The 26,036-nt window shown below is 41.1% G+C and overlaps 1 protein-coding gene across 6 annotated transcripts in view; it reads right to left on the bottom strand.

Annotated features, from left to right (window-relative positions):
* ADGRV1 (adhesion G protein-coupled receptor V1) overlaps positions 1–26,036 on the bottom strand; it is a 270,179-nt gene that overhangs the window by 105,765 nt on the left and 138,378 nt on the right. For all 6 annotated transcript variants that reach the window (XM_072139515.1, XM_072139520.1, XM_072139525.1 and 3 more), the window contains 14 exons: positions 25,534–26,007; positions 25,307–25,450; positions 25,020–25,191; positions 24,144–24,279; positions 22,062–22,897; positions 19,706–19,823; positions 18,811–18,982; positions 16,841–17,083; positions 14,466–14,873; positions 13,430–13,614; positions 7,674–7,920; positions 5,435–5,574; positions 3,891–4,051; positions 2,728–2,828 (listed from right to left, as the gene is read on the bottom strand). In XM_072139515.1, coding sequence (XP_071995616.1) covers positions 2,728–2,828; positions 3,891–4,051; positions 5,435–5,574; positions 7,674–7,920; positions 13,430–13,614; positions 14,466–14,873; positions 16,841–17,083; positions 18,811–18,982; positions 19,706–19,823; positions 22,062–22,897; positions 24,144–24,279; positions 25,020–25,191; positions 25,307–25,450; positions 25,534–26,007 — 3,537 coding nt within the window. The remainder of the gene's footprint in view (positions 1–2,727; positions 2,829–3,890; positions 4,052–5,434; positions 5,575–7,673; positions 7,921–13,429; positions 13,615–14,465; positions 14,874–16,840; positions 17,084–18,810; positions 18,983–19,705; positions 19,824–22,061; positions 22,898–24,143; positions 24,280–25,019; positions 25,192–25,306; positions 25,451–25,533; positions 26,008–26,036) is intronic.

Below are 26,036 nucleotides of genomic sequence, written 5' to 3'. Positions count from 1 at the left end.
GTGTTTCTTTCATGCCTCAGTGTGTAGTAGGCATCATCTACAAAAACTACTTTGAAGTGAGATGTAAATTGGATGTATAAAGTCAAGGAGGCGGAGATTTTACCACTGAAGTTAAGCTCTCTCTTCTTCAGAAAGTCCTCTTCACTGTAATTAATGGTTCTGCATCCAGAGACACTAATAACCAGATCTCTCTAATTTCTATGACAGAAGAGGAGGCGCTCAGAGCTCCCCACCTTAACTTCAGTGTTAAACTCTCCTCCTCCTACAGCTCACTTCAAAGTGGATTTTCTGGATGATGTCACTACACTGGGCCATGAAAGAAACAAAAACTAAAAGGCGTGACACTGCTTGACAATATTCTGGTTGTGCTTTATTATGCCAATTGCTGATGACAGGTTCCCTTTAAATAACAATATAATTACGTATGCTGTGAGTTCCAGAGCTGCTGTCCCCTCCACCATATTAACATCATAAATCACTATTGTCCTATAAATTGAAGTTGAGAGCAGCGTAGACGGGTTGGGAAAAAAAGTTCTTACCGGCCCATATATAGAGTCAGGGCTCCAGTGTTCTGGTAATATAGCTGTTTGGGTGGTATTGTTAGTAATTTATTAAACATGGAGGATGACCCAAACAAACAGTGTCGTAAAGCTGCAGGTACTGAATGTGTCTATACTAGTGACACAACGTGCTGTGCACATATCAGAAGAGGGACTTATGTTCTTTGTTTCTCTCGAACAGTTCGGATCACTTTGTACACAAATAAGTTGTGCAAGTTTGAATTAAAAGTTTCCTGCCTTTAGCGAAATGTACCTGAAATATCCGGGAGTGTGAGTGTACTTGGAGTGCTCGCTCTGCACCATGCTGTGCTCTAGGATTTGGACAAGTGACTTTATAAATATTAGCTTTGTCCTGGGGTAGAAAAAGAAACACAGGGCCTCTGCTTATTATGGAGTCTATGAGGCTGCAGAGCTTTTACTGTGTAACCATAGCTCACATATCATCCTGGGAATTCCAGAGATAGACACAGCGCACCATGCAGAGGAGTAATGTGAAAGGCAGGGGAAGATATGCTGACACCTACTATGGGAAGTGAGGAACTTGGCAGGCGTCTGAAGGACAAAAAAGCTGGACCTCAATGCGGTTTCCGCGGTCCAACTAATAAATCAAAAGTTCTTTGCATGTAGTAATGGCGATTTCCGTAGAGCACGTTGTGCCCATGTTTTTATTATGTTATGATTATAACGTCCAGATAAAACATAATGTAACCAGGCAGTGGGCAGGTATACAAGTGCATAAGCAAAGACATAAAACAGCCTCACTAGGAACACTTTAAAGTGGTATTTCAATTCCTTCAAGAGGTGCTGATAATAGGGGGTAGAGTCTTTTGGACCCCCAATGGATTGGTTAAATAATAGGGTCATTAAAGGAAATCTACCATGGATCCAGCATGATAAACCAGGGTCATTCCTCATAGATCCAGGGACCATGACAGTGGTAATCTTCTTAAATATGTCGTCCAAGGCTTCATTCCTTCTAAAATCCACTTTTAAAATTATGCTAATGAGCCTGACCAACTTTGGTGGGCATAACCAGAGCCCCTCTGTGCTGTAGCTTCACAGGCTGTTACACTGTCTTCCATCCCCCTGTTTCCTTGGCACTTCCCCCTCCCTCTGCCTGATGTAAGTTCACACATTGAGAGGAGGAAAGTGCTCCTTGCAAAGTGTAACAACTTGTGAAGGTCCCTGGTTCCTTTTAATGTAATTCAATTTTTACAGGGTAGAGGGTAACATGATGATTGGTTTACTATAGTGATGTTCCAGATCTCCCTCCCTGAATGGAATGGAAAGCCATTTTATTCATTGTCTATGGGATTGGATGGGAGAGCTAAGTAGAGCTGGGTAAATCCAGAGAGAATAAATGGTAGGTCAATGGTCATGCATTACCCACAAATTGGAAGGAATTTTATGAATGGTTGGCTTCCGTATGAGTGCACCGAACCCTTGCATGCCCAACAGATAGCTATTCTCTAGCTGGATGGGGATATATCATTATAGCTTAGACCAACACCTTTAACAACTTTTATAACTTTTACATATAAAGAGGAATTTTTCAGGGCCATTTGTGACAAAAATAGGTCACTTTGTTTTGTACATCCATAGGAAGAATTCAAACTTAGCATTCCGGAAAATAATCATCTTCAAGAAACAATTGTTAAAAAAAGATTTTGGCAGACAAAGAAATGCACCTAAAATGACTAAAAGTCATCCAGCCCTCCATGCCGAAACATCACTAAAGATACTATTTCGAGATTTCCCACAAAATGTAAGATGAGAGAACGACAATGTGAAGGTTAATGGCACAGCTGCTATAAAAATGCCAGGCATTCAGGAGAGGAAATGTAACATAGGAGTTATGTCCGAATGCCAGGTGAATCCACTTTATTTTCACGGTCAGATTTGTAGATGTCAAGTGTCTCATAACCTTGGACGTTCAACTCCAAAACAAACCCCTACATTGCATTTTTACAATTTCCAACCTACATGTTGACTGGGGTCCTACAGATTATACACACCTTTTTTGGTTGCAGGATAGTTACTGAATATTGACATTATACAAACTTTGACCTCTTCTTGTAGTGTAACTAATTTTCCTGCATGTATGTACCGTAGTTTTAAAATGTGGAATTATATCTTTACTGTAACAATGAATTATGGAATAACTTACTTGTGTCCCTAAACAAGCCACCATCATGTGTGTAAGAAGCTTGGAGGCAAACATGGAAGACCTTGTGCAAAATAACTGTGAGAGAATGGCCAAGGTAAATCCTGTAAATACAAAAAACAAATAGTGTCAGAAAAGTGGAGCACCTGCTTACCCCACTTCAGGTCCTGTGTCCTGCATCACTCCGGTACTTCCATTGTCAGGCACTGGACCTGCTGCAGCCAGTAAGCAGCCACCACAGACAAGGTATGTCACTTCCCTTTTCCCAGGGACTTCCCTTCCTATGTTCTCGCTGGTCCACGGAGTCCACTTTTTGGCTGAAGCAGGTATAGTGAACCTCTGGTCACTTACAGGACCCAAATAGAAGGTACCAGAGCATTACAGTACCAGGGAGCCAGAAAGGGCTAAGTATGTCTTTTTACGTTACCCCAGTCCCCTGGGGGTGGTTCCATATTCATGGAAAACCCCTTTTAGATAAATAAGTTTTATTTTTTAACTGTGGCACCTAGGTGTTGTATGAAAACAGGTGCACAGCCCATAGTAAATGGGCCCCAATGTGTCATATTAAAAAGAAGAATCTTTGTTTGTTGTATGACACATTAATAGGATGTGAAAGAGCATTGAAATACATGAACTAAAACTGGCCAGAGTTTAAATGGTTAAAGTGCATAATGTCATTTATCTACAATAAAGCATTAAATAGGGTGACTGTCGCAGGTGCCTGTGTATAAAAATTTTACAGTACATTGTCAAGGTTGAAGCCACTCCCAAACTCTACCAACTAAACCTCTGTTGTAATATTGGTTGTATGAAAATTTTGGGCCACCACATGTCTAATTTATTTATTTTTTTACATTTACTTCTTACATACAGTAACAGAACCAAGTTCCTCGGCAAGGGAAGGGGGCTCCATCCAGTTTCTTTATAATTTTTGTAGATTAAGGACCTTTGGAGGACCTTATAAGGACCTAACAGGGCTGTAGCATAGAAAGCTGGTGCATGTATCAAAGTGATTTAGATGGTCAAGGGCACCTAGAAGTCTTGGCTGCCACCCAAACCACCCCATTATAATCCGCTGCTGATTGTAAGCCACACCCCTGGTAGAGTCAATCGTAAAGAGCTGCAAGGTACTTAGTGAATTATAGTATTAATATATATCCACTAACCGGAAATGCATAAGAAGCCAGCACTGAAGAAGGCCTCGTTGTATGAGGAGAGCTTGTCAGTTTGCGCATGCACAGCGTAGGACGACATGTGAGTGCAGGCACATTCCACATACTGTGATGTGTCCACCACCACTCTGCAGTGCTGACCATTTGACAGCCACCTACAACACAAAACATCCCAAATGATTAACTCTTTAAAACAGAACCTGAACCTGAGCAAAACCTTCACAAATATTCAATGAAGTCATAAACAGTTGCATTTTACAGTCTTCAGATTCCAGTACAAAAATACTGAAAAGTTTCTTGAAATGCTCCGCTTTATCATTTAGCAGAAGCAAGACACGACACAAATAACCTTTAAGCTCTTTAGACTTGATGAACCTGGCACATTTCTTGCACGGCACAAATGGTGAGTAACTGATGACACTGACACGAGAGCATGAAGACGCTGTTGACAGGTCTCATTCCCATAGCGTCGGTCACTGAGTTTGCATAGCTGTAGGGTAGGTGCTATTTCTGCTATACTCAGACTTCATCTTGTAAGGAATACCAGTGTCTCAGCAAACCTGGATATTAATATAATACATGGAAGGGACAAGATGGCCTAAACATTCTTTACAGAACATACATTGTAAATGGAAATTACATACAGAGAAAGTTCTTGCCTCCATATCTTTTGTGTATGAATTGATTTTACAAGTTAAAGTTTTAATCCCATATACCAAAAAATTGGATCACATCTGCATCTTTTCCATATATGCGTGGTTACACATGTATGACTTTATTAGCTAATCTGTGCTGATTCAAAAATTGCATTGATCGACTGTACGAGGCATGGAGACAGAAGCAGAAGGCTGTATCTATTGTATGCAGGGCAGGATTATGGAGAGGGTTCTTAGGTTGCACACCACGGGGCCCCCACCACTTTACCCTTAAACTGCCTCCACCAACCAATGGTGTATTACAGGTGGTCGCGTGGCTCACTGGATTTGTAGGATCCTCCTCACACACTGGTGTCTATTGAAGAGTGAGGGAACAATACGCTCCCTACACCCCTACTAAGATGTGGTGGTCATGCCGCGCACCAGGGGAAGTGGAAAAGTTTCATTATTGTGTTATATTGCTGGAAGGTTGTATTCCTTACGGGAGACTGGCTTTATCTATTACTGTATTACTTTCCATGGGGGCCCCCACCAGATCTTAGCCCTGGGGCCCCCATCAATTTGGTCTTGGACCTGATTGTATGGCAACTCCTATTCATGGGAGTCAAGCTACAGTCCCCCTGAAAAGACCAAAAGGAATATTTCACTTCCAGTTCCATACCCCGCATTAAACATTAAACAGCTGATCGGAGGAGGATTTCAGGGTTGGATCCCCCATCGATTGATAGATAGTTAGATTATAAGAATGTAATAATTCCATATGAATTATATACTATTAGCTCTTATTTTTCATGAGGGATACAAGTAATTCCAAAAACACATGTCAGGAGTGGTGACAAGTCTTGGTCAATGCAAAATACATTCATGAACACAAAACGGTACCTTTCTGATGCCTGGTTCCACAGAAGACAAAGTGACATGCGAGGAATAATCCGCCCGTCGGCTGTGTTAATTCTATAGATGACCTCATTGTTATCGGCCAAGTAGTGAGAATTGTTCACGTTGAGGCTCACTGATAAAATCTGCAAACAAACAAATCAACCAAAACATGACACAATCAGTCATTAACCTGAAATGTAATGTGCATGGATTTTTTATTGGATAAAACTTCACACAATGATCCCGATATAATAAAACGGGTGCAGTGAGCATTAGCTTTCCTTGCACTTGCTTTGTGTAAGTTGCGCCACATTATTTAATAGTATCACATGCTCTAAGTTGATCCGGTCAGTTTCCAGGATGTGACACAGTTGCATCAAATTTTTCTTGGTGCATTTGGTTTCACGTTATTGCGACAGAATTGTGTCTCATCTCAGTAATACACATGTCGCAAAAGAGGAACACACACCACCCGCCCCTTTAAGTGCACAATATTAAAGGGAACCTGTCACCAGAAGGCTGAATTTCATTGATGACAGATTCCAACTGGCACTGATAAGTACTTGCCATGTGTGTTATAATCAGATCTTAGTTGCCTTCATTTGTGCATTATGCTCTTCTAAAGTTTACCTGGCCCCCAATTCATGGGGGATGCCACATTTCAAAATCGCAACGTTTGTTCAGTAATTAGGATATGACTCCGCTCAACCCCCACTCGTTAATATTCAGTTCTCCCCACATCCACCCTGTTTCCAACCCTCCCTTTCTGACATTGGTTCACAGCACAGGAAACTCACGCCTGCGCAGTGAGCCGTACACCCGTGTGCTTCGTTAGCATAAATATAAATTACGGTTTCTAAGTAAAGAAAAGGAACACTGCTCCTAGTAAAAATACATTGCTATTAATGATACTGGGATTTATCCAGCAGCGGTAACATTTCATAATCAGAATAATTTCACAGTAGGTTTCTTTTAAAGGAAATGTATTATCAGAATCAAGTATGGATAAACCAGTGACGCTTACTCATAGATGCAGGCACTATATTTGGTATCCATTGCCTCCTTCCTTCTAATATCAACTTTTCAAATTATGATAATGAACCTGAAGGGGTGTTACTCTGGGGGTGTTACCAGAGCCCTTCTGTGCTGCAGTTTTACAGGGTGTTACACTGTGAAGGAGCACTTCCCCCTCTCACTCTGTGCTGAAACTGCATCTGTTGCTGTGAGATGACATCAAGCCCAGAGTCCTTCTGACTCATTAGCTTAAATTTAAGTTGATTTTAGAAGAATGGAGGCAATGGATAACAAATATAGGAAGATAACCACAGTCACAGTGCCCAGATCTATGAGTAAGTGTCCCTGAATGGATTTTGATGGTAGATTTCCTTTAAAGGGGCTTCCTCATTTACAACATATATCCTCAGTGTGGATAGGAAAACATCCCTTAAAGGGGTTCTCCGGCTGCTTTATTCCAAAAACAGCAGCTCACCTGACCATGGGTAGTGTGTGGCATTGCAACTAAGCTCCATTCATTTCTATACAGCTGAGCTGCAATACCTGCACAAACCATGGTCAGGTGTGGTGCTGTTTTTGGAAGAAAGTAGCCATGTTTTTCCACCTCCGGAGAACCCCTTTAAATAAGCTCAACTTTGGTAAAAGTTGTGCCACACGAAAGCCGCAGTGGGTGGACGCACATTTAGGATGTCACTTTGTAACAATATTGTAAAACAATATAACCTTAGAAAGTTTATCATCCCGGGAAACACATCCAGTAGAAAAGGAAAGGTAAGAGAGGACCTATAAGGGCAGGATTAGCGATCTGATGGTAGAGCAACCGCAGGCTTATGGCCTATACATTTCATAGATCAGATTTCTGCCCAGAACGAATGTGACACTAAGTCCCCCTCCCCCATCCAATACTCTAAACTAAAAAGAAGACTCTTTAATTTTCTGGACATTGCTTCTAGATATCCTCAGAATGGATGAACCTCATGTCCATGCGTGTTATGTGTCTACATCGCACATATCATTAGTATGTGGTGAATACATGTATTTATCAGACACATGTAATAGGCCACAGCTATAAATAACGCTTGTAACCTATTGCTCTACTGGAACAGCAAAGTTAATTGCATCGCAATTCCAAGAAGAATCCGGCCTGAGAGTAAAAATAACAGGCGAAGCATCGCAGGCCTGTGCCAGAGAGTCCATACAGAGGGGGCAGCGGATTCCCGGAAATTACCTTGTTATTTAATGCACTTTCTTCTCCCCCTGTAAGAAACCACTGCTGGCTGCTATATTCTATAAACTGCAAAAACCTGCAGCCTTCATCTGCAGATGTATTCACAGGAAACACGGACAAAATTCTCTCCGGGATCTGGATGGAATCACCGTTCTTTCCATCAAACTTGTGTCCATTGATCTGCTGCGGGTACCAGTGATAGGCACTTATAGAGAGATAGGGGCAGCTGTCAAAATGGGTCTTCCCTCTGTTGGAATAAGATAAGTGTATGTTACAGTCTTTTATGTAGCATCAAATATCAGAAGATTCTCAGTGGCCTATTCTTACAATGACATAACTACTCTGACACTACTGATCATGTTATTTTACATCAATGGCCAATAACTACAATTCAGAGAATATTAACCGACTATTGTTATGTTTTATATATATAGATTTCTTTTCATATACCTTTATATATGAACAACATTAATGTACATGGTTTACAGGTCATGAAATACCGGGTATCATAGTGTTTCTATAAGTCATTATAGTATACATAGTACTGTAGTAGGTGTCACATTATAGTATACATAACACTGTAGTAGGTGTAATATTATAGTATTCATAGTAATGTATGATGTATCACATTGTAGTATATATAGTAATGTAGTAGATATAACATTGTAGACTACATCATATTGTATTATGTATAACATTGTAGTTTGTATAGTAATGTTGTAGGTATAACATTGTAGTATATATAGTATTGTATTATGTATTACATTGTAGTATACATAATATTATAGTATTTATAGTAATGTGTACATGGTATTGTAGCGGATATAATATTGCAATACACAACATAATAAATAGAATACTCTTAAATACAAAATCAATCTTTATTTTTTTTTTTAATTACATCAAGTCACAAAAAATATGTTAAAAACACCCCACTTAAAAATAAATACACATAAAATCGTATTGACTTTATGTGTATCTATTTTAAATGGGTGTTTTTAACATATTTTTTTGTGACTTGATGTAAATAATATCAAATAAAGATTGATTTTGTATGTAAGAGTATTCATTGGTTTCTCTAACTTTGGCTCTCGTGAGGTATATATATATATATATATTTATATGGACATAATAATATATAGGTTTAATATATATGGTTACTATTTTTACAGACTGCTGTGATTGAAGGTTTTTTGGTGATTTAATATAATAAATACACAATATGTTTAAAACTCCTTCAGCTAAAGGTAGGAATAGCTGGCAAGCAGTGAAAGGCAACGTGCTAGTATCTGCATCATATAACAATGCAGGGAAGGTGACAGACAAACATACAGCTTTTGCATTTGTTGAAAGGTTCTGTCAACATCCTGTGAGCATTGAGAATTTCCATGCTTTACCAAATGTTTGGGAAGTTAGGAAGTGATAAGCTGCAGAATGCTGACTCAGGAAAACTCCAAGAGACTTCTCTCCAGTTTCAACAGAAACCATATGAAAGGGTAAATATTTACACAAAAAGGTCGATGAAACGACTGTATGTGATAATACAGCTCGTGATTATTCTATAAGCACAAATCTATTGGATATTTGGATGACGCACAGAGATGTAAAGATACATTTATACGTGTACAGAGCAAAAGCGTTGCGGGCACCGCCAGCCTAACAACGGGTCTTGTCAGTCATTGGGAGCAGTGGACGGGTACATGCGGAGATAATGGCTATTCACAGCGGTTGTGCTCTATCTCCAAAGAGTAGATCAGTACGACAAGCAAAAACGAAGAAACGGAGTGGCACTCACCGTTTTGTGAAAGCAGAACTTCTTTATTCTTGGTTCATGTGAGATGTACACAGGGGGGCACGCAGTGCCGCAAAGCCGACGGGCCGTTTCGCGCCAGCCGGCGCTTTCTCAGGGCAGTGACAACGCATGCGTGCGCCTCACCGGATATCAAGGGGAGGACGCGCGCCTGCGTCGTCATGGTAACAATAAACAATCAAATAAAACATACTCTACTGTTATTGGTTTCCCAAACCCAAACAAGAATTATACATCGTTCCAATCTTGGGCGGTGTCAACTATATGGGTAGATAGGGGTCCGTTTTGCAGTAAAGATGAGGTGATGTATAGATGGATGATAGGTCAGAATGTAGACCGTGCTACCTGTTAAAAACATACCTAAACGGAGACACAATGCTGCTATAGTTGGTAACATAATAAGAGGAAGAATATCCTAAATGGACTTACAGAAAGACTTTCATATCATTGCTGTCATTGAGTCCTAAAGCACCCATGGCCCCGAATTTCATGATGCATCTACTCTCTCGACGTAGGAGGTTTAGAGTGCGATCCCCACCCACGGGACTACAATTCACCCTCTCTATACCTGCGAACTTCAAGACATCGGGGTCTCCGTTGTGTTGCTGTCTAATGTGCTCGATCAATCGGGGGCAACCATTACCTGTGATTATAGATCTTTTGTGTTCCCTAAATCTCGTGAAAAGGCTCCGGACCGTTTTGCCAATGTAATATCGTTGACAGGGACAGGAGACTACGTAGACGACATAAGTAGATCTACAAGAGATGAAGGTGTTAACCCATTGGGTGACACCTCCAAATGTAATGTATTTGGCCTGGCTGTTAAAGCTGCAGTGACGGCAAGACCCACACTTAAAATTACCCTTGGGGGTCCCTTTTTGTAACCAGTTATCACGAGGGGGAAGAGTACCTGCTCCGGACTAGATTGTCCCTCAGAGTGGTGCATTTCCTGAAGGCTACCATGGGTCTGTGGGCAGCGAGTTTGGCTAGCTGCGGGTCCTGCTCGAGTATATGCCAATGCCTATTGATAGCCGATCTGATAACATACTCGCATGGACTATAATCAAAGGTGAAGACAAAACGTCTCTCCCCACTCTTCCCTTCTTTTCGGTGTGGGCCCCTCTTGGTTCTAAGGAGTCTATCCCGGGGTACTATTTCAGCCCTGCGCCGGGCTTTTTCAATTAAGGGGGCAGGATATCCACGTTCCAACAGCCTAGCTCGTAGCTCCTCGGCTTGCATGGTGAAATTACTATCCTCGCTATTGAGCCTCCAGAGGCGCAGGAACTGGCTATAGGGCAGGCCCTCCTTGGTATGCTGAGGATGATAGCTGGTGTAGTGGAGGAGTGCGTTGGTGGCCGTGGGTTTTCTGTAGGCCGAGGTACAGAGTTTTCCGTCCACTGCTCTGACCTTCAGGAAATGCACCACTCTGAGGGACAATCTAGTCCGGAGCAGGTACTCTTCCCCCCGTGATAACTGGTTACAAAAAGGGACCCCCAAGGGTAATTTTAAGTGTGGGTCTTGCCGTCACTGCAGCTTTAACAGCCAGGCCAAATACATTACATTTGGAGGTGTCACCCAATGGGTTAACACCTTCATCTCTTGTAGATCTACTTATGTCGTCTACGTAGTCTCCTGTCCCTGTCAACGATATTACATTGGCAAAACGGTCCGGAGCCTTTTCACGAGATTTAGGGAACACAAAAGATCTATAATCACAGGTAATGGTTGCCCCCGATTGATCGAGCACATTAGACAGCAACACAACGGGGACCCCGATGTCTTGAAGTTCGCAGGTATAGAGAGGGTGAATTGTAGTCCCGTGGGTGGGGATCGCGCTCTAAACCTCCTACGTCGAGAGAGTAGATGCATCATGAAATTCAGGGCCATGGGTGCTTTAGGACTCAATGACCGCAATGATATGAAAGTCTTTTTGTAAGTCCATTTAGGATATTCTTCCTCTTATTATGTTACCAACTATAGCAGCATTGTGTCTCCATTTAGGTATGTTTTTAACAGGTAGCACGGTCTACATTCTGACCTATCACCCATCTATACATCACCTCATCTTTACTGCAAAACGGACCCCTATCTACCCATATAGTTGACACCGCCCAAGATTGGAACGATGTATAATTCTTGTTTGGGTTTGGGAAACCAATAACAGTAGAGTATGTTTTATTTGATTGTTTATTGTTACCATGGCGACGCAGGCGCGCGTCCTCCCCTTGATATCCGGTGAGGCGCACGCATGCGTTGTCACTGCCCTGAGAAAGCGCCGGCTGGCGCGAAACGGCCCGTCGGCTTTGCGGCACTGCATGCCCCCCTGTGTACCTCTCACATGAACCAAGAATAAAGAAGTTCTGCTTTCACAAAACGGTGAGTGCCACTCCGTTTCTTTGTTACATTTATAATGGTGAACTTTTAAAGAAATAGGGTCAAAGGGAACCTGTTGGCAGAAATTAACCTCATACACCACTACTAGTGTCTTATCAAGCAGATTAACACCTTACATATTTCTTATATTGTAGAAAATCCAGAAAATCACCTATGATAAACTATACAAACTAGTTGTATAAAGTCACAGAGGCGGAGAGAGCTCCCTGCCCCAGAACACGATGTGCAGGAACCTTAATAGACCTCATCTCCTGAAGTCAGGAAACGCAAGAGGTGGGGCAGCATCTGAATTTGCCCAATCTGGGCCTGCCTACATAATGGTGGGTGCCCACAGCACAAAGATCCCAGTTGCATGGGCCCAGGAAGATCCCATCAATGAAAAAGCAGCAGCAATGTGACAATGTTTGATAAAGACTGAGTGTTGAAATGTTGAATGTATTTCTGATGAATAAAGTGAGCACTTGATTCACTGGATCACAACGGAGAAGTTGCTGCTTTTTCCTTAATTGTATGCTCCTGGAGTCGGGACACTCTTGAGGCGGGGAGAGCCCGACTTCAGTTTTGTGCTCTCAATGACTTTATACAGCTAATTTACATATCACTTCAAAGTTGTTTTTCAGAGGATCCTACCACACTGGGCCATTAAAGGAATATGATCTGCAAGGTTTTGATTAATAAAGTACATGTAGCATTTATGAGGTTCATTTTGCTGACAGGTTCCCTTTAAGGTGCCCATAGACCTTCAACAGCAGTCAGTCAAACAAGATGTCAACCCAGTACACATGACAACTTAGAAGAAGAAAAAGGGAAAAGCACTACAGACTGATCCATCAGGCAGATTCTCTGAGTTTAACAAGTTACCGTGCGTTTATCTGGTTTTAGCTGTGTTTTCCTTTGTTGTGTGAAGTGTAAGCAGCTGTATTAACACTTTTCACAGCTGCTTACACTTCTGGCAAAGAAGACATACACTTCAGAAATCGCCGAACGAATGGTAACATGAAAAAAACATGTGCGTTTTAAAACAATTGTCCATACCCTTGTAAGTCTAGTAATGCTAGGTTCACAGGGCACATGACACAGGCATACATTTTGCCTTTGTCTATAAAGTATACCACGCAGAAAAAACAGAAGAATCCAGCAAGCATCTGGCTCCCTCGTGATGAGTGATGCATATGCTCGTCGGAGGCCACTGAAGACCAACAGGGGCAGATGCAGCAGTACGGCCCCCAGACTCCTCTGGCTCAGAGAGGACCCCAGTGATGTCACTGCCAATATAAGGTCAATGACATCGCTGGGGAAACACCCTAAACATTCATGGGGAGGAGGAGGGACCGGAGGACATAGCCCACTGTATTAGCCCTAGGATACGTCCTAGCCATACAGGAATCCTCTCGACGTATGACAAAAACACCATATGAAACCAGCCTTAATTTTACATGTAAAAAAATACAGTCAGCAGAAGACAAACAGAACATCATTTCTAATAAAAATCTGTTTAAAAAATGTTAATTAGATTTATATTAACAAAAAAAAATTATTATGTAATATTTACCGTGTGCTTGGGGACCCACAGGTGACTCCAGTAAGGAGGGAGAAAGCATAAACCTCAGCAACCTGAATCAATGGACTATACCCACGTGTGTCCAAACGGCCTGGATGAATAAGACTACAGAGGATGTCATAAAAGAGAACGCGGCTCTCATCACTTAGTACTTGTTCCTCTCCATCACTTACTACCTGCCAAGCAACACAAAACATTCACAATGTATTCCAATCTCATGCTCAGGTGGAGGTGAACAAAATGGAGTCCATATCATTTAAAGGGATTGTGGGGCCCCCTGACGCTGTAGACCCCCCTAGCAGCTGTTATGGCTGTCACCCCTGTAGTTACGCCCCTGGTCTGCCTCTACGGTGAGCATTGTATGTCCTAGAGCAGTGGTGGCGAACCTTTGGCACGGGTGCCAGGGGCGGCACTCAGAGCCCTTTCTGTGGGCACCCGGGCCATCGCCCCAGCACACCAGACAGGACTCAAAGAATCTTCCTGCAGTTCCAAGCAACTTAAAAGATGCTGCTTTCAGTCATATATTGAAGTGATACTTACTTCGCTACTTGGGAATGTAGTAAGAGGGAGAATGTGTAGATAGGACCTTTCTCTGTCCCACTGATTCTCTGTGTACAGAGGGACACTGGAAAGAAGCTAAAATGATGCAAATTTTCCATCTTGTCCTCAGGAGGCCAATATGATCAAAAGTTGTTGCAGAGCAGGGAGCTTTAAGTTACTGCTTTAATTTTTGGTTGGCACCACGCGATAAATAGGGGCGGTTTTGAGTTGCAGTTTGGGCACTCGGACGCTAAAAGGTTCGCCCTCACTGTCCTAGAGTGTAGGTCTATTTGTGATGAAGGCTCCAAAAAATGGTTGTCACTTTTAAGCTTAATCACTATCGCTTAAATTTATTAGTAGATTCACTGAGCAGCCTCTGGGATTATTACATGGGACTCAAATGTGTAGTAATGTCTCTATAATCTCATGATATATGTACATTTAGATTCGGAATAAACAGGATAAAAAGTGTAGATGCGCAGGTTACCTTTTCCAGGATACCTATAGTGGCACCAAGTTGTTCTTGTGTGAATTCTGCACCTGCCTTGTTGTTGAGGGTTTGGAGGACCCTGTTTAAATTTGCCTCATCATAGGGTTGATGGAGTTGGTCAAGTAGCCCCCAGGTAGCCTGAGAAGAAGAGTCTGATAAAATGGTGATGTTGGCAGTTCCATAGTATTTATCTATTTTGGCACCTCCTGTGGGATTTACAAGGAAAACCTGAAAACGCTTTGGATAGGGATTGAGTGATGCAGTTTCTGGTGTTAGGGTGATATCCAGAACAATATTTTTCTGCCCTGGTTGAAAGGTAAGTTTCTTCTCTGAGCTTACAAAATCCTGTCCTGCGAGGGCTGGATAGATCACTGTATGCCCAATTACTTCCATTTTTTTCAATTCCTGAAAAAACAAAAACAAAATTCAATCCCTAGAAAATATAAAATAAGAGTACACACATTTTAGCATTTCCACATGCGTACCAACCCAGGCTAGAGAGCTAGCTCAAGTTTTATTGCATTCTACGAAAAACCTAAAGGAAAACCAAATCCAAAATTGACTCTCCCTTCACCCCCAATTTTTGAATAAATGTAAATGATGCAAAAGTTCTTTTTTCCTTATGGTTTTCAATGTGCAATTCACGTAAATTTTTTTAATATATATATATATATATATATATATATAGTTATCGGTTTCTTCATATAAACACAGAGAAAAAAAAAATCTTTATTTAAAATTAATACATTTAATAGCTTAAAAAATGGTTGTTTGTTTTATAAAGTACTTTACAAAAAGTGTTAAAAGGGTGAAAGAACAACTATAACTTTGAAGTGTAAAGAGTAAAGCCCAGACGCTCCTTTAATGAAAACCGAATTTTTATTTGAAGTAAACAGGTAATTCCACTTTTTTTGCAATATGTGCATAATGTTCCGACCTAGTGGTCAAAGGCAGGGAGCAATGGATAACATGGATATCACCGTCATCCACTGCTCCCTGCGTTTGACAAACACCACTAGGTCGAAACGTTACGCACATATTGCAAAAAAGTGGAATAACCTGTTTACTTCAAATAAAAATTAAGTTTGCATTACACTACACTATGGGGCACATTTACTTTCCCGTCCCATTGATGCCGTGGATTCGGAATGTCCGACGAGGATTTGGGTCTTCCACGATTCACTAAGATGGTGCGTCCAGTTTACTGCATGTGTCGCTTCCCCCACTGAGGTCTGTCGGAGTTCACCTTCTTCTTCCCAGTGTATGTGAGTGCTGTTCTTGCGTCACAATTTGCTTTTTAAATTCTGCGGTTTGTCCGAATCAGTCAGGCTGTCCAACGCCTACGCCCCCCGTTTTGTACCGCATGCAAGCTGGCGCTGATGCGCCACAATCCGACCGTGTGCGCCAAAAACCCTGTGCAATTCAGGGCAAAACTCGCAAAACCTGATGGAAATGCTGCGTTTGGACCCTTAGTAAATGTGCCCCTGGATCGGAGTGGGTATCTGAGCCTGTGCAGTACCCGCCCTATCAATGGCTGCACCTCTTTTAAACCTTTGTAGCATTTTTTTACATTTTATTTCCAGATAATAGTAATATACAGTACTTCATTGAGCAAAGCCTTGTTTCTGCAGTGAGCAGAGTGTGTGTGAAAGCATTAAAGGGGATTCCCACTTTCAGATTTCTATCTACTGCAAGTAGACACAGAAGCTTTCTATAGAATGACAGCAAGCATGAATCTAGAAAACCAGGAAACTATATTGGAAAATGGTATAACTTTTCAGTACACAAACAATATCAATTGTTTGCTGAAAGTGGACAACCCCTTTAAGAGCTTCATCCTTCTCGAAATTTCCACACCCAGATCATATCTCCCTTGATGATTCAGTTCTTTAAACAGATTAGACTATCCAGATGGAAAAAATAGAAATATACCAGTTATGAAGGAGCAGAGTTGGCATAAGTAGAAGTCTAGGAAAAATTTATGAAAAAAATCCAGCAGTAGATCACATCCATAGCTGTTTACTTACAACATAGTTAAAAACATAATGGTGTCACTGGACAGAAGAACTGACATGGTACAGATTTTTTTAATGAAGTACATTACAAAATGTACTATTATCACCCGCACTATTGATTTACAAAATTTTGTTGAACATTTTACGTCACAATATATGAAAATCGCATTTGTGCTATCAAAAGCTACCAGATGTCCAACAAAAAACAAGACCTCATGCAAATACAAATCATTATAGAAAACTATTTGCAGGAGACAATGAGGCAATGAAAAATTACCTTAGTAAAAAAAATGCCACAAAAATATGTAGAAGTAAAGGGTTAAGCTTCACTGCAAAGTTATAAGAAACCCAACTCACCATCATAATATATGCAAAAGAAATGGACTGGGATGAGCTGGGCTCTCTGGAAATCTGAAGGCTGATTAAAGTTGTTTTCTTGTGCGTTACTGCCACTCGAGATCCCGCAGCAAAGAAAATCAGGCCACGCGGGGAGTCGCTTTCAAGGATTATTATTTTGGCAAATCGAGTGCTGCCATTTATTAATGCACCAGCACTTACATCATACAGTTCAATGAAGAAAAAGGTCTCAAATTCAGGCACCTGTGACAAACATTAAACATTAATAACAATAAAATGCACAAAGTATCCCGTCACCAGACAGGACAGACAGTTTTAGCTCTGAGACTAATTGTTGATTTGTGGATTCGGTAAGAATCCAACATTTTTTCAGGGACTGAATCAAATCCAAACCATTTTCTGATTCACTTCAGACAAATTGCTAACACTAGAGGCTAACGAATAATGTCATTCATCCCGGAGCCTATGGTGGTGGGATGAGCAAGGGGAAATCTGGAAAAAATCTGTGTATTAGAGGACTAGAGGGGGTTATATACCAAATTCGAGGACAACTGGCGGAACCAAGCATTAGAAATGATGCGATTCAGACCCCAACCAATTTTTTTTAAATAATCTACGATACTTCAAAAAATCGGATCTTTGATGCTCAACCCTAACTGATATCACATAATAATCATGTGATGTGTCATCTGGACATGATGTCACTACCAGGGGAACCAGCCGTGGGGGAAACAGAATGCCGTAGAAAACCGGAAAAATTGTTGGAGTTTCTGGTACAATGAAAAGATTTTTGTACAATTATACTGTGTAAAACACGTCACTTTTGCTATTTTTATCTTTGCAAATCATTTTTTCATAGCGAGTTGCAGAAGACAACATTACAGGAAATTGAAGTGTTTTTCCCTGGTATAGCCTTGGCCTAGTCTTCTTGTAGTAGAATATATATATATATATATATATATATATATATATATATATATATATATATATATTGTAGAAAACGGGCAGCACTCCAAATTGTAGTGAAAAAAAGTGAGTTCTTTATTCCATTGTCAGCAATCAAACAGCTGTTTGATTGCTGACAATGGAATAAAGAACTCACTTTTTTTCACTACAATTTGGAGTGCTGCCCGTTTTCTACAATATATTATTGAGGGACCTACGCCCTGTCCCAGGACGCCTGCACCCACCCTATTTAAAAGGTTTGTGCTGCTTGGACTTTCTTTTTTCTATATATATATATATATATATATATATATATATATATATATATATATTTATTTATTTATTATCCTGTTTCTAATGATAATCATTGGAAACCTCTGGAGCTTGAAACCAAGGCATCCACTTATGCGGCAGAGAAATATTTTATCCAAACTGTACTATTTTTCCATGAACTTGAATGAGAATTAAACATGAATTCGTAGTTATGTGCAAGAACGTTAGTTCTGATATATGATTCCTTGTGAATCAAATCATTGAAGTCTAAGGCCCCTTTCAGACATCTGTACATGGCGACTGTATGGTAGCTAGACGAACAGCACGGCACAGTACAGTGAGCACACACGTGTGTCACCGTACCTCTATCTTTCGCCATGTGTATTCCCTGGCAGTATGCCTCCCTATGGAGTGAGGAGGGGTGAGGAGGGCTCGCCCCTCCACTTCTCCAGCCAAATATATGCTATGCCTGGATCCCAGCCCGTGCATAGCCTACGCTCACATGAAAGAGACCCGAGTAGTAGCACTGATATAAGCAATAGACTAGGATTATTCTTCAGAGATTTACATTGCTTTGCTTGTATATAATTAGTTCCAGGTTCAAAAAACAAAAGGGAAAATGACAGATCTGAATATCCCAGCAAGTAATGGGTGAGGGGCCTATCTTTTAGGAACATTCCAGGAACACAAGCTGGGTGTGCTGAACACTGCACTCCCATGAAATTATCCTTCATCAGTTTCTCAGTACTGACCTTGTCATCCTTTACTTCGACAGTGATGAGGCATTGAGTTTGTCCAGCAGTACATATGGTATATCCTGATACCGCCTTCAGTTCACTCACTAAGCTCACATCGTCCCTGGAAAGCTCAACTGAAGTTTTATTAAAGGTGGCGCGCCAATAGATCTTCACGTCTTCAAATGCTCTGAAGTAGAGAATATTACAGGATCACAACTAGATGATGTCAATTTAGTGTTACATGTTGCACATTTTGACTAACCCCTCCCTACACGCAAAGTGAGTGGTCCATGCGAGGCTATAAAGTGGGGATATGTGAGTCAAGAGAGGCCCACAGTGGTGCACTAGTTTTCGCCTGGCAGTGGGCTGCATTGTCCGACGAGGATTTGGGTCCGGCGCAATTCAATAACATTGTGCGCCCCTGCATGTGTCGCCGCTGCACCAAGGTCCGCCGGAGTTCACCTTCTTCTTCCAGGTGCATGTCAGTGCTTGATCTTGTGATACAAATAATTTTTAAAATTCCAGGTTTTTCTCCGAATCCGTCGGGCTGTCCGACGGCCAGGCCCCCCTCCCAATTTCTGTTGCGTGCAAGCTGGCTCCGATGCGCCAAAATCCAATCGCATGCGCCAAAATCCTGGGGCAATTCGGCCCAAAACGGAAATATTCAGGAAACCCGATGAAAGTGCGCCCCACTGGCCTGGTGCAGGTTGTAGCAACGGAGCTTGGTATATCCGGCACGATCTGCTGGGCAGGGTTAACATTACACAAAGCACCAGCGCTTGATTCCCCCCCCCCCAAATAGTATTTAGTATTAATATATTATCCATAGGATAAGTCATAAATATCAGTTGTTAATCCCACACTTCAAAAACTACAATTGTACAATTGGAAATAGGAAATTTTCTCTAACCTGTTTGCTTGTCTTGACACTAATAACTGAGTTGTCCTATCTGCTGAGTCTTCATCAAGTACAAGACCATCCAACGAGGCCATAGAAAATCCCAAGATGCCATTTTGTAGATCATTCCCTAAAATATAAAATATGAAGAGCCCCTTTCACTCAAAGGGAAGTCATTTTATATTTTCAGTGACCATACACAGCATAAGTAGGCTGTACTGCAGCTCTCAGCAGATATAGAAGTCCATGGTGGCCTACTCTATCTGTAAAGCATACCAGGAGTCATATGGAAGTGTAATCCGATTCAGATGTTACAGTATGTCAATCCAAAGTGAAACCATGCTGAAGCATCCTACATCAGATGTTGTATGGAAGTTCTACTCTGTGTAATATACTGCAGGACAGAGGCATCACCTGGTAGGAAACCTTTGACTTCCTAGTATGCAGGTATTTTAACTATCTATGATTAAAGACCTGTTGGTCTGAAACGCGTCAGATGGAGATGGCATTCCAAAACTGCACAATGCCTGTGTTGTTCCTATGTATTTGATGAATAAAAGTTATCTAAAGATTTTAAGTGAGTGCCAATCTACTCATTTATCTGCTGTGTTTTAACTATATCCTCTGCATTGAAGGCAGGGGTGTCACTAGGTCACTAGGTCCAAAGATCTAGGGCACACAGTTAGTGACTAGTGATGGGACCAAGCTATTTTAGTGAACGATAGGAGCACAATCCATTGAGCCATTTGTGATTATACAGGCCAGGCAGGAGGACAGGACATGTGACCTATACTTTGGAATTTCCTCCTCCTCCCTCTGACCCGTCCCTCTCTGTTTTTTTGACACTATCTCACCCGACCATAGTCTGCTCCCGGCAGTAAACTCATGGCTGCTTTAACCCCGCCCCTTCACATCTGACTCCGCCCCTGAACTGAGAATCAGTATAATACATGTAGTGTGCAGAGGGCGCCAGATTCATGAATTGTGCTGCATGTTCTTCATGAATCTGTGACAGTATGCAACAACAAGTGTGTTACAGATGCCCTTAACATGGGGCATCTGCAACACACTTCTGTCAGGCTTTGCATGTTAAATGTGGCGCATGGTCTGACTGGGCACTTCTTAAATCCCTTTATAAGCAGTTTGCACTGAAAAGAATGTGCAAAATCCGACAGAAAACTGGTGCAATCACCTTACTAAATGTGGCCCGGGTCTGCTGCTGGGCATCTGTGCACAGGATCCTTTTTCCTTGCAGATAAACTTCATGTGTCAAAGGTTAATACTGTGCACATGATAGAGGTACAGAGTCCTCAGCTGGGAATATGTACACCAGATGATCTTTTCCCCACATTTCACACATCATGTTATCCTTTCTATGGCATTTTTTCACTGCCTTTTGTAGTGTCATAGGTTCAGCTTGTGATCACAATTATATATGATACCAGCTGTAGCCTGGGATAGTAAATAACTGCTCTTAGCTATAACAAAATAGAATGGGTTAACAAAAAATATGTTACATCTATTAACTCCATCTCTATATCTATCTATCTATCTATCTATCTATCTATCTATCTATCTATCTATCTATCTATCTATCTATCTATCTATCTGTCTTTCTCTGTCTGTCTTTCTCTGTCTGTCTGTCTCTGTCTGTCTGTCTCTGTCTGTCTGTCTCTGTCTGTCTCTGTCTGTCTGTCTCTGTCTTTCTCTGTCTGTCTGTCTCTGTATTTCTCTGTCTTTCTCTGTCTGTCTGTCTCTGTATTTCTCTGTCTCTGTCTGTCTGTCTCTGTATTTCTCTGTCTCTGTCTGTCTCTGTCTGTTTGTCTGTCTCTGTCTGTTTGTCTGTCTCTGTCTGTCTCTGTATGTCTGTCTCTGTCTATCTGTCTGTCTGTCTCTGTCTGTCTGTCTCTGTCTGTCTGTCTGTCTCTTTGTCTTTTTCTGTCAGACTATTTTTCTGTCTGTCTCTTTCGCTGTCTGTCTCTTTCTCTCTATATATATTATCTCACACATAAGCTGTCTTATGGTCATTGCCTTTAGTAACCAGTCAAATATTTGCACAAAGGACAGCAAGGCCCCTATCAGTTGAGTCTGCATACATTTCTGAGCATTAAAAAAGCTGCTGCCAGGTATCCTCTGGGAACAGCTTATTTTACCAGGAAAACAAGGGATCGGTTGAGATGCCACAGTACAAACACTAAAATCAGAAGGTTTACCCCACTATTATGCATATTGAGGTCTTTACTGCAAAAGCATCCATTTAAGTGCATTGCAGTCCTTATCAATCATCATGAGTACAGGCAATCATGTGGATAAACATGCTAAATTATGGTTACAGCAGAAATACATTTACAATGACCTCAAATACTACCTCGAATGAAGATAGCTGAAAATGATGAGTATCCAATATCATCTTTCCCATCCATTATCTGAGCTCCTCCTTGGGGATCTGAGAGATAGACATAGAAGATTTCCATCCCCTCCGGTTCCTCATCATCTATGATCCTTAGTGAAACTTCTGTCTCGCTCTGCCCATCCTGGAGTGTGATGAGCATAGCTTGGTCTTCAAAGTCCAAGCCCTCCGTAGCCCATGATATATTTCTGGACCCATGAGTATTTTCAAAGGGAAGGCCCTGTAGACCATGTTGTGCCTTCCAAGCACCAAAAGTTGTCAGTACGACTTGAACAGTCCCACTAGAACCATGCGTGCGTCTGATGTGAATGGTAACTATGTTCAGAGCACTGTGATTCGAGTCTTCATCAATATATGTTATTGCAGGTCCAATGCTTAAAACCCCAGACATGAAATCATTTGCTAAAATTTGTATAGCCGAAAGAGTAAAATCTGGATGTAATCGTGGTCCGTCATGATAAACACCAATAGATTCCACAGATGTTAGGTTCACGTAAAATAGTTCATCAGGTTCATATAATTTATCATCTATTATAGAAACTTGAATCATAGAACTAGTTTGATATTTTTCAAATACCAGTTCTCCATTACTGATGGGCACGTAATCTTCTTTTGGTTTGGCACTTTCGGAAATGGTCTGAAAAGTAACTCGTGTGTTGTTACCACTGAAACCGTACAAGCGTTGAACATGCAGGGACACTGTATAGTTGTCTTCTTGCACTACAATGTACTTTGATTTAGGGGAAAACTGGAAAATTCCCATTGGCTCAAATTCTGCAAATGTGAACCCCTGTCTTAAGAAAAAAAAATCAAGAAAAATCAAGAAAAATTAGCAAAAAGTAAAATCGTTTTCTTTATATTCTCTAGTCGCACAATTATCCACATTTGTCTAATGTACTGAATGTAGGTTATGAGTTATAATGTAATGGGCTTTATAACATGACCGGAACATGAATGGATCCAGGCTCATCTCCAGGCAGCTGTTTTGGGGTAGCTGCCTATTATCTGTGAAGAGACTTTGCATGTTCTTTTAGGTGTAAACTGCTTGCACAGGTATTTAAAAAGTGTCTGCATCGCTATTGTGTGTGAAAGTTTTGTGGCGCAACGGCACTAGGCATCATGCAACACAAATTAGGGGGCATTTCAGCGCTCAGCCCGACCAGAGTTGGTGAACTCTGTTGGGCCAGTGCAGGAAAGCGCCAGATTAATGATTTCTGGCGCACTCAGCAACGCATGTTTAGTGCAGTTTTCCACATTCTTAGTAAATGTGCCCCATTATGCCTTCTTGGTGCTATCCTTAAAGGTAACAGCTCCCTCAGATACACTTAACAGTTTGTGGTTAATTGCAGCTTATGCAACCTATATTATACATTCATATAATATCCAGAAGCTACATGGATGTCTCAAATTTATTCCAGTCACTGCACTGGTTACCCATTACCTTTCAAATTATATTGAAACTACTCCCCCTCACCCGCAAAGCTCTGCATAGTGCAGCACCGACTCACTTATTTCAGTATATTGCCCTACCCAGGCTTCTCAATCAGACTAATACACAACTTCCAGAGTTTCAATCATGCTCCAAAAAAACTCTATTTTGGCATGTTTTCATACCCTTACTGCATGTAACTTCCACTTTCTTTTTACTTACTAACCCTGTGTACCTCTCCCATCTATGTAATCCTGGAAGCACTAGATACCAATCTATAGGCTTCTCTGCAGTCCTATTCTTGACATCTATAATATGGTGACTGATAACTGGTTCATAAGAAAAGAATTTATTCTGAAACTTCAAAGAATGGCTGGACCATTGTATAATCTCTTAAACCTTCTTTGTCACCCTCTCATAAACTATAAGCTCTTGCGAACTGGACCTATTGTTTATCCTAACAATGTTATTTCTCTGTAATGACTTATTTAGATTGTATATGTACCCCATAATCTGTAAAACACAAAAGAACATGATGGCTTTAAAAAAAAGATTATTATTATCAAAATTGTTCTCCCTTAATAGCACATTCCTCTACATTGGACTCTTACTTAAGACGCGCTCCACTGGGCACACTGCTGCTCAGCTCAGTTATCTGCAAAGCAAAACCTTCAGGCCCACTGGTATTTGCCTCCAAGTACAGTGGAATTGAAATCCGGTTTTCTCCGTGCTTAAGGACAACAACACCTACCAAAAGATTAAAGTACTTCAATTCAATTGATTAAATACATGATGAACTACATTTGTATATATGGTGATACATTGGTCATGTTCAGCACCTTTAACATGGTCTAGACACCAATAACAATCAGTTAAGAAGCAAAAGTTGAAAAAACATATACGTGCGGCTCACCCTTAAGTAGGTCTTCCAATGAGAATCCAGGCACAATGGGGTATATTCAGCGTATGAATCCACCACGCTTGGAGTGCAACAGCGATGTCTGCTGGGATCGCAGTCGTAGTATGGATATAAAAGGAAATTGGATCGCGGCACTTCCATAAAACGATATCTTTATTCCAACAAAATTAAAAACATCATGTGGAAGGTAGAAAAACGCCGACGCGTTTTTCTACCTTCCACATGATGTTTTTAATTTTGTTGGAATAAAGATATCGTTTTATGGAAGTGCCGCGATCCAATTTCCTTTTATATCCAACAATCAGTTAAGACTAGTGAAGAGCAGACTGATAAGAATTTAAAACCCAATTGGGAATCCAACCGGTAACAGCCGTGATCTGTGCTAGCATCAATTGTGTGCGTTAATGGAGGATGTTGAGCCGAACCAGCAAAGTTTGCTACAAACCTAAACTTTGTAGTTCAGTTCCGCTCAACACTAGTTAATTATATCTGTGCCCTACTTTGTATATAATGATTCTGGGATTATGTAATAGAGTAGGTCTCCAAAAATTAAATCAAAATGACTTACCAGATTCTGGTGTAAGTTTACCCAGACGGATGTTCTTTGGCATGAGGCCAGTGGGATATCCAGTCCTCCAGTTTATGGTTACAGCACCATATGACCCTTCTCTGTATATGACAGCATGGCCCATGCCTGATGTGATATTGGTGAGTCGAAAAGCAATGGATTCAAAACCAATCTAAAGCAAGAATGACATTCCTTTTACAACGACCTTAGAAGTAACTATAGTCATAGTAGGCATAGTGATGTCTCCTATATCATGTGATGCAATATGATATAACATATTACCGTACCTCTGAGTTGGCAGCTTCTTTAGGTACTGAGACTGGAGTTGGTGTCTGTCCTTTTTGTATATAGGGTTTTAGAAAAGTACTTTCACCCACTAGTGTGACATTTGTCAGCTGAAGAGTGAAGTTAAAACCAGGCAAAAGGAAAACCTATAAATAAGAGAATGCGTATTAAACCATAATGCATAGTTATTAAATTACGGACAACAATAACGCACAGTAGCTGGACTGACCTGGTTGTTGATTGGCACTGTACTAACTCCATAGCTTGCACCATCTTGAATCAGCACCGTTCCCTCAATTGTTCCAGTTAGATTAACTTTTTCTAACTTTCCAAAAGATACCTGATACCGGACACTGACATTGCCAAATGTTCCAGCCTGCCGTGTGACGTTGACCTGTACATAACGACCCATGTCACTGTCCACAATGATTCGCTGACTTGCAGGGTCCAAAAAGAAAACACCATAAGGGTCATCATTTGCCGAAACAGTGAACCACACCACACTTTTGCCTTTATCCAAATCTGCTCCTCCATCTACAGAGGTCAGCTGGACCATGAAGGTCTCCTCTATTTCTGGTATATCATCTGGTAAGAGCTGAAGATTTATCTCTCCAATATTCTGACCATCGGGAATGACAATCCATCCAGAAGTCTCTGGGAAATCACCATGAATGTCTGAGGCACTAGTCATATGCCAATAAACCTGAGGAAATATACACATATTTTGTTTAC

The sequence above is a fragment of the Engystomops pustulosus genome, chromosome 1, assembly GCF_040894005.1.
Source record: "Engystomops pustulosus chromosome 1, aEngPut4.maternal, whole genome shotgun sequence".
In the NCBI taxonomy this organism is placed as follows: Eukaryota; Metazoa; Chordata; class Amphibia; order Anura; family Leptodactylidae; genus Engystomops; species Engystomops pustulosus.
Note: the sequence above shows the minus strand (reverse complement) of the source record. Positions and strands in the feature narration are given on the sequence as shown.